Below are 10768 nucleotides of genomic sequence, written 5' to 3'. Positions count from 1 at the left end.
AAAAAATAAGAAATTTATTTATCTCTTTCTCTTCCCAATCGCTGGGCATTTTGAGAACGCTCTGTCTATCTAGACTCGTAATTACCAGACTGATTCCGTGGAAGCGAACCATTCATGTAAGCACGCGAGATCAGGCGGCTTGCGAGGTTACCCTTTATCCACTCCTGGGCTCTTTCCACTCCAAGTTATCTTTCTTCTACCTCCCTTGAATGTGAGTTCTGAGGTGTCCCTTGATCTGTCCGGACTGACTGAATCCTTTCCCACAGACAGGACAGGTGTAGGGTTTCTCCCCCGTGTGTACCCTCAGGTGGGCCTTCAGGTGGGCTGACTGGTTGAAGCGTTTACCACACATGTGGCAACGGTAAGGTCTCTCTCCCGTGTGGATCCGCTGGTGTTCCCTGAACTTCCCTGAGTAGCTGAAGCTCTTGCCACACACACCACAGTGAAAGGGCTTCTCCTTAGTGTGAGAACGCTGGTGGACCTTGAGGTAACTGGTAGAGGTGAATGACTTCCAACAGACTGTGCAGTTGATTTGCCTGTGACTAGTGTCACCACTGTGTGGTACTGTGTGGGCTAGCATGTGTGCCTCCAGTTGGGATAGTTCAAAGAACACGGCACCACACCGAGTACATGAGTGTGTCTGTGTGTCCTCCTCTGGTCTCCTTTCTAGATCTCTTGGAACAATAGGAACACTTTCAGTGTTCTCAGTGTTCTGACTGTTGTGTTCTAGAACAGTCTGGATTTACTTCAGAGACGGGCTGAGACTGAGGGGAGTCACTGGTTGGTTCTGATAGTGATACTCCATAGCCATCAGGTTCTGTTTTGATCTTTCCAGTTGTGTTGGTCAGTAGAGACTCCCCCTCTCTGTTCTCCACAGTTTGGGTTCGGGGAAGATGTGAGGGCTGAGGTCGGTCCGCATTATTTTCCACACAGGGAGGAGTAGATATGGAGTCTTCTTTGGTATCATACTCCGGTACTTGAAGGTGCTCTTCCTCCTGACTGGCCCTGAGTTCACCCTGTTCCTCTTTAATATATGTGGTCTCTAGGTCCTCCTGGCCCAGCCTGGGGCTCCACTCCTGCTCACAGTGCTGCTGCTCAGGGGGAGTTTGCTGCTGCGGGACACAAGACAGTATGGGCGGAGGGGCTGTGGGGAAAGACGAAAACAGACATAATGTAATGACAGCCTCCAAGGAATCATGAGACAGACTTTCATCAAGTAAATGACAAGAGACCACCCCTACACTTTGGCTCTGAAAACGGCATGTCTCCCTCTTCCCTATAGTACAGTATCAAATACAATTCAGGTGGGGGTTTTAAACACACTAGTTAGCTAGCTAAGCAAGATAAGGCCTAGATAAAATGAGAACTACACTAGCTAGTTCGCTACATACCCTGCGGTAGTACCGGTGTGTTCAGCTGTCGTTTCAGGTATTGGTTCTCTCTCTTTGTCCGGGCTATTTCTTCCTGGTACTCGGAGAACGTGTCTGCAACAACTCTTAGTATCTCCCCAGCAGCTTGCATGAGACGCTCAGTCAGATACACATTCAGATATTGTAATTTAGTCATCGTTGGACGATTTGAGGCAAAAGATATTCCCGAAATCCACGTAGAGCTTGTTGTCAAACATGCACGTTGCACTTTGCGGAAGTGACGTCAGCGCGCCAGACAGTATCGGCGCGTCTACCATAGAAATGGAAGAACGTACACTTGATCTATTATCAAGTTCTATGAGCAGAATATGCATCATATCTTCAAACAAAGCGAGTACATCTTATCTCAGTAAACATTAGGAAATATGCAGCAAACTACATCACTTTCAGTTGTAATGTCTTTGATATACAATAATGTTATAGTCTACTTTACTATCCATTATACTGCACACATTTTTCACTTTCATCAAACATATTTAAACCACATACCACACGGTGACTGTAACTCTATGCATGCATTTTATTTAGAACCAGAAGTCAAGGCTTTGTACATTATAAAATACTACAGAACTTTTTCTTCCCATCATACATTCCAAAAATGCATTTATCATAACTTAAAAAACAAAGAGAAATTAATCCTAAATTCAATATTTAATATTAAATTGTTAAATTCAAAAAGGCAACTAATGATGATAGATACAGTGCATGTATAAATGTGAAACATAAAAGCAGAAGGAGGCTGAGGGTCCATCAGGTAGGCCTACAGTACAGTAGGTGTTAGCCTGGATGCCATGCCAGTCTGTGTGCGCTCTTGCAAACTCATGTTTGGCTTGACAATGATAGCAATGGACTTGGCAAGAACTTGTTTCAGTCCATTTGGTGCAGTATCAATTTTGGCACTCTTTTTTTTAGATTTAGTCTAATCTTAGTCATTTTGACTAAAATATAATTAAGTCTTAGTCACATTTTTGTCATTTGAATAATGATTTAGTATAGTTTTTTTGTCAACTAAATGCCCTTTCATTTTAGTCACATCACATTTGTATTGCCTCACTAACCTATTGTAAACATAGATCACTGACTTCCATGTGCACAAACATACATACACTTGTCCTACCAACATATTTTTCTCCATAACATCCTATTCTCTTCCCAACAGCAGAAATATGACAAACATATTTAAGAATTATCTGGCCATGTAAATTCCTAATTCAGCCTACATAGATATTGCACATTACATAAAAAACAAACAGACACAAGCGCTGGGAGGGAGGGAGGAAGAGAGAGAGAGCGAGAGAGAGGCACTATCACCAGATGGTGCCTTTAAAGTATTGACAAAGTAGTATGGGTTGCACCTCCGTCACTCAGTCACGTCATTGCCATTGTAATCAACGTTCCCCAGATGCCACAGCCACATTGATGTCCAGAAGTAGAAAGGGGGTTAATTACTTTGAATGGGAGCTAATGACCATTTCGCCCAGTGATGTAGTCGAGTCACTAAACCTCAAATCCCAATAAAGTCCCAAGTGCTCGAGTCCCTATGGCTGAAGTCCGAGTCCCAGTGCTCGAGTCCTGGTACAAGTGCTCAAGTCTGAGTCACTGGGTCCACATTAACTCAAAATAAAGTTATTTACCCAGTCAGATATAGTATAGTGGCAAGAGGAATTATTTACCCAGTCAGATATAGTATAGAGGCAAGAGGAATTTAGTCAATCAATTGTTTGCTATACCTTTTCCTTTCTTTCTGTGCCACCAAATGTTTGCATATAGGTTACTGGTAATGTTACCATGGCTATGTTCAGCAGGCTACTGGTAATGTTACCATGGCTACGTTCAGCAGGCTACTGGTAATGTTACCATGGCTATGTTCAGCAGGCTACTGGTAATGTTACCATGGCTACGTTCAGCAGGCTACTGGTAATGTTACCATGGCCACGTTCAGCAGGCTACTGGTAATGTTACCATGGCCACGTTCAGATGCTAAATGTTCTCAAACATGAATAGAGCCTATGTTATTCCTTATTCAACATGTCATAGAGGCATGTTTGTTCTACATAGCATATATATATATCTGAAGGTTCAAAAAACTTTGCATCCTGCTGAACACGCCCTCAGGTTGTTAGCTATAGCTACCTAATGAGGTAACATGACTGAACAAGGTGTAGCCCTAAACAAATGGTTAACGGTCCGGTCCACAAGTAGCCTAGTTTTAGAACGGCCCGCGATATTCTTTATGAATATAAAATGCGGCCCGCCAATACACGATAGAAAGAAAAAAACAGAGTGCCGGTATTATGGGTCATATCTTTTGAACGGTAATCTCTCAAGCCATTTTCTCTAAAGAAAAGAGGGAGACTTGGCTACGTTGGCTGCAGAACCTGGCTATGAAATGCAGGGGGGAAAGTGGGATGGTTGAGCGAGACTACAAATTCAAAGACAGCCTACTTCTCTATACTCAAGGGAGAGAAAAATATAGCTAGACTGTTGTTTTACTATTAAACTCAATGCTGCTATTGTTTTTAATTTCGTAAAGCAGCTTGTGTTTCTTAACCAGGCAAAGGGTAGCTAACCAGAAGGCTGGTGGTGACTGGTTAGCTACGAGGAAGCAAGAGAGTCGCCTGAGCGATGTGTATAATCGAAGGCGGAGCGGAGCCGGTCTGTCCCCACTCATCGCTTGCTCCCCCCCCCCAGCCCACCAGCTGATGTCGGCTGTATGTGCCGGGTCCTACCCACTGCTGAACTCACTTGCACTGCGCATCTGTGCTGCTAATATTAATTGTGCTTATCACTGAAAAGCTCTTGTCCAGTCTATTTAGTAGTCAGATTTTAGTCAGATAATTTATTCTCGTCTCGTTTTAGTCAACTGAAATGAAAAATCAGTTTAGTTATAGTTTTTCTGGGTCTATTTAGTCAGTTATAGTCTTGTCAATTGCCACTGAAAAATCGGTGTTTGCCGAATATTTTTGTCACTATTTTCTGTTTGACGAAATGAACACTGGTGTGGTGCCTACTAGTGAATACGACCCAGGTAGAGTAGGAAGGTAGCCTAGGTACCAGTCTGTGCTATCATCCCACTCCTTGGCATGACAATGAGTGGCAAGGAGTAGAATAACAGCACAAACAGACTGGTACCCAGGCTAGAAGGAAGGTGTACAGACATCAATAGTCTTGCTCCTGTTTGATGTTGATGTGTTGTTGGATGTGTTGCTGTCTCTGGGTATGGGGGACCTGGGGTGACTGTCTGGGGGGTCTGCCTCCTCCTCCGCGTCGGTCTGGGGCATACTTCAGTACGTTGGCCATCAGGTGCATCACAGCAGACTCTGTGGCGTACGGGTGGGTGATCATGATGCTGTCTGAAAGGTTCAGAGAGGAGAGAACACAAGATCAGTGGACATTCAATCACATTAAAACGAGGCATCAAAGATGAAAATGTAATACTTCTGCAGTAAAATGATTATAGTCACCATCATCATCGTGGTCAGACAAAGACTTTCAGGATCGAAACATTGTAATTAACCATTGAGTCGGGAGAATACAATTGTGTGCAGGTAACTCTTACCAATAATGATTTTGCTAAGGGAGTGTGTGAGAAAACTCTTCTTGGTCCCTTTCCTTCCTTTCATGTTGAAGGTACTCATCAATTCGTTGGTCATCAGCCTAGTAAGAGAACAGAGTCAGTATTTCATCATTCCAAAAGCGTGTGTGTGTCCTGTACCCACCTCTCCATCACCCTGGTGACATTTTCCCTCAAGGTGTTCCCACCGATCCTGCTCAGGAACTGTTTCTGAGAAACAAACAAAGACAACTAGTTATTTCATGTACATTGGGGTTCCAACAACACTGCCATTGTAATGCTAGCGTATCATTCAATGCTCTGCAAATCCACGTACCATCTGGGCAGCTACCTCCGGAGGCTCTAGAACTTTCTCCAGGTTGGCCATGTCCTCGTAGCTTCCGCACACGTCAAAATGGAAATCTGTTCCAGAACCCCTAGAACCACCCCAGTGTTCTAGAACTCCCACCCTTCCTCCTAGATCCCACACTGACTGTCTGATGTCCACCAGCAGACCCAAGACCTGCTCCTGGAACTCTGGAGATGGAGAGTCAGAATGTGGTACAATGGAATGAATGGAATTTAATTGAATCTTTATCGGCTCCCAGATTCAGATTAATCCTACACCTGGATTGAAATGCATGCTAACGGTGATGGCTTTTAAATCCTGGAATAGGCGTAATCTGGGTCCATGAAACAGGCCATTATGCATTTCTGTGTGATTGACCAGATTGACTAAATAAAGATTATACTTACGGTCATTTGGAAGAGGAAAACTTTGGGTTGAATTCAGCAGGTTTCCCATCATATCCTGTCCACTACAAACACACAAAACATTTTTCAAAGGGAGGACACTTAATTCCCCAGCACTTACATCAGAGTGTTCTTACTTCTTATCCATATGCCTTGGCATTCGTAGTGCCACGGTTACATTCTTCAGCTGCAGCACATACCTTAGGAATGCTCCCTCCCTGGACTGTGAGGTTGGAAAAACAGCGTCCCCTAAAAAAAGCAAGAGTGGAAATACCAAGGAAGAAATTCACATACAGTAGGTTTATGTATTCTCTTCAACTATATACAACATTCAGTAAAACGTATTAATATGTATTATTAAGCGTATTAAAACACTCATATGGGCAACATTCACACAGGACCATTAGACTGAGTCTCTGTTTCTCTTACATGCGTCAGAAGAGTGTGGTCCCTCTATGAGGTAGCTCTCCTTGTTGAGTGAGTCATCAAGGCTGTAATAACACAACAAAAAGAGGCTGATCGGAACACATACAACGCCTCAAACTGACATAGAACATTTGTGTGACAAACCAATGGGAACACTGGTAGATGTAGTGAAACTTGCCCTCTGAGCTCAGATGGATCCAGCTGCGGTTCTGCTTCTAGAGCTCCAGAACTGTCCTCCAGGGTTCCAGGTTTCGTCATCACTCTCCTCTTCAGAGGAGGAGAGTTTGATGATCCTGACACACCTTTGGATAAACAGGCAATGAGTATACATGTATGAGTACAGCTACACATCATGTAACACTACAGAATTGTGTTTCATACATATGGCTAGTTTAGTGAAAGTACAACACGGTGGCCCAATACATTCTCCAAGGATTCTGTCACCTGTGTGTGTCCTTCCATCTCCACTGGGTCCTCCTTGAGGTATCTGCTCAGTGCCTTTTGTAAAAGTTGATGGAAATCAAATGTTCGTTAAACACGCTGTTCTACAGAAGCAATCCTAATTTATCAACGTCTATGTTTAAGCTGTCTCACACTGAGCGGAAACGTGTCCCTCACCCGTCCTCCTCTTCCTCCTCCTCCTCATCTTCTTCTGCGTGTTGGGCTCACTGTCGCCATTGTCAGTGAGCTCATCACTGGACCTACTGTAGCCTTCGCACTCTTCCAGAGATTCTGAAACCATACAGGGTAGCTAGCCTGAGTCCCAGATATGTTTGTCAGTCACAGATCTGGGATTCGGCTAGAGTATTTTGTATTTATTGTGGATCCCCATTGCAGCTACTCTTCCTGGGGTCCAGCAAAATTAAGGCAGTTCTGTACAATTAAAAACATTACATTTCACAACAGATTTCTCAACAGATTTCTCAACACATTAAGTGTGTAACTGCAACTGCCCTGAGAGCATTCCGAGAATTGGTAGTTTGGCACAAACAAAGGTAAAGAGGGATATGGGATCATGAAACAGTTATTCTTTCAGTCACTGGGGTGACACACTACAAGGAGCTTATTTACATTTCACATGTATTACTGCACTTGATTTTCTGAGAACTTTAGGGGAAATTCTTCAATAAGGTATTTAAACATCAAACATAACCACTAAGAACTCAACATTGTGTACGTGGTAGGTAAGATGCTTCAGTACCTGAGAATAGTTTGACCTTAACAAGGTCATATGTCATCCAATTGGCTCCTGGCTTGTGTCTCTCTTTCAGAGCTTTCCTGCCATTGGCTGGAGGCCACAGGACCTTCCTGCCCACCACCCAGGTACTGGGAACCACACCCTCCACCTCCTCCTGGCCTTCCCTCCACACCGCACAGCACCAGAAGTCATCCGTGTTCTCATAGTCCTGGAACCCACATAGGAAGAAAGGATGAACATGCACTCTTTCATGTTTATTATATTTGTTATGAATGGTTTTTCATTTTCAGGTAGAACATCACATAATTCAGGCAATAGTGGACAGTTGAGGGGGTACGAGACCAGAGTAGTTGTTTGTTGACAACATCCTGTTCCCAGGATTGATTCTATGTTCTAGAGTTCTATAACGTTCTAGAGTTCTAGAGTTCTACAACGCTCTAGAGTTCTACATACTGAGCTCGACTAAATTAATATTTTAAGTCAGCCGATTTTCAGCAATTATGAAGCTCTCCCGCTTTGGAGGGTTGCTTCTTTCCTTTGAATCACCAGCTTCGATCATTCACTCAACTTTTCACATTCTAACATCTTCTTGACATCTAATGTTTTGAGGGACGACAATCATCCAAACCTCCACCACTAAATAAAAACGAAAAATCTGATGGTTTGTTTCAAGAATTCTGACATTTATTTACCAAAATACACAACACAACAATGTCCAAAACATCCCATTTACATCCAACTGCCCAATAACTATTTTCACCAAAATCACGTTGGTTTCATGCTTTAAAAATACAATAAGTAGTTTGGATGTTTATGTCCATTGATTTCCAAAAAGTATTACAGAAAATTCTGTTTCAGTACTTGTAGGCGTAACAATGTAAAAAATACCTTTTGACAATTGCTTTACATAGACAATGCCATTGAGGTAAAATGCTTGATTAGACACATTATTATAAATAGCCAGCCTAAACTAATAAATAGCTAGCCTAAACATTTTCAAATCATTTCCTACACTGAAATGGATTTGAAATGGAGTTATAACCCCTATCCTGTACATTTCCACTTAAACATCTACCGCATCTCCCTCATAGGCCTGGTAGGAACGTCCTGTCCCTAGAATGTGTTACAAGGTGTCTTTTCACCTTGTTGGACTGACTGAAGCTCTTCCCACAGACGGGACAACTGAACGGTTTCTCACCTGTGTGGACTCTCAGGTGTACCGTCAGGTGTGCGGTCTGATTGAACCGTTTCCTACAGATATGGCACTGATAGGGCTTCTCCCCTGTGTGAATCCTCTGGTGACCTTTCAACCTCCCGGACGAGCTAAAGGACTTACCACACAAGCCGCAGAGAAATGGCTTCTCATTTGTGTGCATTTGCATGTGTGCGTTTAAATGGCCCATATGTCTACAGGGTTTCCCACACACCTTGCAACACAACGCTGTGTTGTGGTGATTTTGAAGGGACTGTTCCATGTGTAGTGGTATCTGTAGACTCTTATACCCTGACGGTAGTCTGTCATCACCTTCTACCCCCATCATACTTACACTGTTCTCACTCTGTGCTGCCGAAAGGTCAAGGTTCACTGAAGAGAATGCATTTGGGTCACTTGACGGATCAAAAGGACAAACACCCAGTCCTTCAGTCTCTGTTTTGATTGGTTTGGATATTGATGAGCTGGATAGAGAGCCTCCCTCTCTACTCTCCCCAGTGTGAGTTTGGAACTCACTGAGTGAGGTGGGTTGAGGTGGGTTCTGATCATAGTCATCGTTTCCATTGGACGGAGTGAATCTAGACTGAGAGTCCGGTCCTCTAAACTGATTTTCCTCCTTCCTGGTCCTTCCCTCCTGTTTCTCCATAGTCTGCCTGGGCTCTGGTTCCTGCTTTTGCCCAATGTCTCCCTGCTCCTCGGATTCTACAGGAGCAGAGGGCTCTCGGTCTGAAAGTCAAGAAGGGAAAACGTAGCGTTGTTAGCAAAGCACCTTTACTTGCGCTATCACACAGTTCTGAGTTTGAGTAGCTAGCTATTGAGAAACAAAACATATAGAATGTATTGACAACTGTTATTTTCTAGGCACACTTTTCGTAGCCGGTTAGGAGAACATTTTCCCTAACCCTTTTCCTAACCAGCTACGAAAAAGTCACTTCCGTATCGACGTGGCGTGAAAATAGTGTTTCTCGATTTTCTAGGCAACGTTAGCTAACTGTCTCTCTGACTGCACTGAAGCTAACAAAGATACAGTAGCTTAGTTAGCTAACCTAGCTAGCTAACCTGCCAAGCTAGCCACTGGCACATTCATAGTTGGTTATCTAAAACAAAGCACATTCATAACGGCATATTTCAGATCAAATACATAGCTAGCTACATAATGTGTGCTCATTATCCTCGTTAGCAAAACTAGGCTCGTTACTAACCTGGCCATGGAATCCCAAGCTTGCGTCTCAGTTGATCATTCTCTCTCTTTCCCTGGATTATTTCTTCTTGGTATTCTAATATTGTCTCTTCCACTTGCTTATATATCTCTTGGGCGGCTAACATCAACCGTTCTGTCAAAAATACATTTAGAAACTGTAATTTGGTCATTTTGAGGGTCGATGGCAGCCGGGGCACATCCACCTTAAATACACACAATAAACCAAACGGTTTTTGAGAAAATGACGCTTTCTGGTGACGCAATCAGAAAATGACTCGCAGTTACAGTAAGTACATCTGCCGCGTTCATAACAACTGGGAACTCGAAAATCTGGGAAAAATCGTTTTGAACGCTCATACAACTCTGCATTCCCAGTCAGAACTCGGCATCTTTCTAGAGCTCCGTCTTGAAAATCAATGACGTCATGAATTGAACTCGTTTTTTTCCCCTGAGTTCCCAGTTGTCATGAAAGCGCCATAACTAGATAAACTATTTTATTTATTTATTTCACCTTTATTTAACCAGGTAAGCCAGTTGAGAACAAGTTCTCATTTACAACTGCGACCTGGCCAAGATAAAGCAAAGCAGTGCGATAAAAAACAACAACACAGAGTTGCATATGGGGTAAACAAAACATAAAGTCAAAACTACAACAGAAAATCTATATACAGTGTGTGCAAAGGTAGCAAGTTATGGAGGTAAGGCAATCAATAGGCCATAGTGCAAAATAATTACAATTTAGTAATAACACTGGAATGATAGATGTGCAAGAGATGATGTGAAAATAGAGATACTGGGGTGCAAATGAGCAAAATAAATAACAATATGGGGATGAGTTAGTTGGGTGGGCTAATTTCAGATGGGCTGTGTACAGGTGCAGTGATCGGGTAAGGTGCTCTGACAACTGATGCTTAAAGTTAGTGAGGGAGATAAGAGTCTCCAGCTTCAGAGATGCAGTTCGTTCCAGTCATTGGCAGCAGAGAACTGGAAGGAA

The 10768-nt window shown here is 43.1% G+C and overlaps 2 protein-coding genes across 3 annotated transcripts; both read right to left on the bottom strand.

The window, feature by feature from the left end:
* Window positions 1-704: 704 nt before the first annotated feature.
* LOC121574760 lies at window positions 705-3234 on the bottom strand. Its single transcript, XM_041887322.2, has 2 exons — window positions 1392-3234; window positions 705-1144 (listed from the first exon to the last, which is right to left on the bottom strand). The coding sequence occupies exons 1-2, from the start codon at window positions 1564-1566 to the stop codon at window positions 705-707; spliced, it is 615 nt and encodes a 204-aa protein (XP_041743256.2). The 5' UTR covers window positions 1567-3234.
* Window positions 3235-4473: 1239 nt separating this feature from the next.
* Window positions 4474-10164, bottom strand: LOC121574757. 2 transcript variants are annotated; one of them, XM_041887319.1, is made up of 13 exons: window positions 9776-10164; window positions 8908-9299; window positions 7364-7568; window positions 6757-6894; window positions 6607-6660; window positions 6341-6464; window positions 6166-6227; window positions 5937-5985; window positions 5740-5801; window positions 5321-5520; window positions 5150-5214; window positions 4990-5087; window positions 4474-4783 (listed from the first exon to the last, which is right to left on the bottom strand). In XM_041887319.1, exons 1-13 carry the CDS (start codon window positions 9942-9944, stop codon window positions 4590-4592), a joined length of 1812 nt encoding a protein of 603 aa, XP_041743253.1. In that variant the 5' UTR covers window positions 9945-10164; the 3' UTR covers window positions 4474-4589. The 2 variants fall into 2 exon arrangements, with proteins under 2 accessions (XP_041743253.1, XP_041743254.1); XM_041887320.1 differs by having other exon boundaries at window positions 6781-6894.
* Between the last annotated feature and the right edge of the window lie 604 nt (window positions 10165-10768).

Source organism: Coregonus clupeaformis, chromosome 10 (assembly GCF_020615455.1).
Source record: "Coregonus clupeaformis isolate EN_2021a chromosome 10, ASM2061545v1, whole genome shotgun sequence".
NCBI lineage: Eukaryota > Metazoa > Chordata > Actinopteri > Salmoniformes > Salmonidae > Coregonus > Coregonus clupeaformis.
The sequence above is the reverse complement of the archived record's forward strand: the minus strand, read 5'-3'. Positions and strand labels throughout refer to the sequence as shown.

Coding starts and splice junctions, on each gene's coding strand:
- LOC121574760 (XM_041887322.2), bottom strand. CDS start 1,566: ATGACTAAATTACAATATCTGAATGTGTATCTGACTGAGCGTCTCATG. Junction 1,145..1,391: donor CACACCGGTACTACCGCAGG/GTATGTAGCGAA, acceptor CTTTCCCCACAG/CCCCTCCGCCCATACTGTCT.
- LOC121574757 (XM_041887319.1), bottom strand. CDS start 9,944: ATGACCAAATTACAGTTTCTAAATGTATTTTTGACAGAACGGTTGATG. Junction 5,986..6,165: donor ACCACACTCTTCTGACGCAT/GTAAGAGAAACA, acceptor TGCTTTTTTTAG/GGGACGCTGTTTTTCCAACC. Junction 5,802..5,936: donor AGGGAGGGAGCATTCCTAAG/GTATGTGCTGCA, acceptor GTGTGTTTGTAG/TGGACAGGATATGATGGGAA.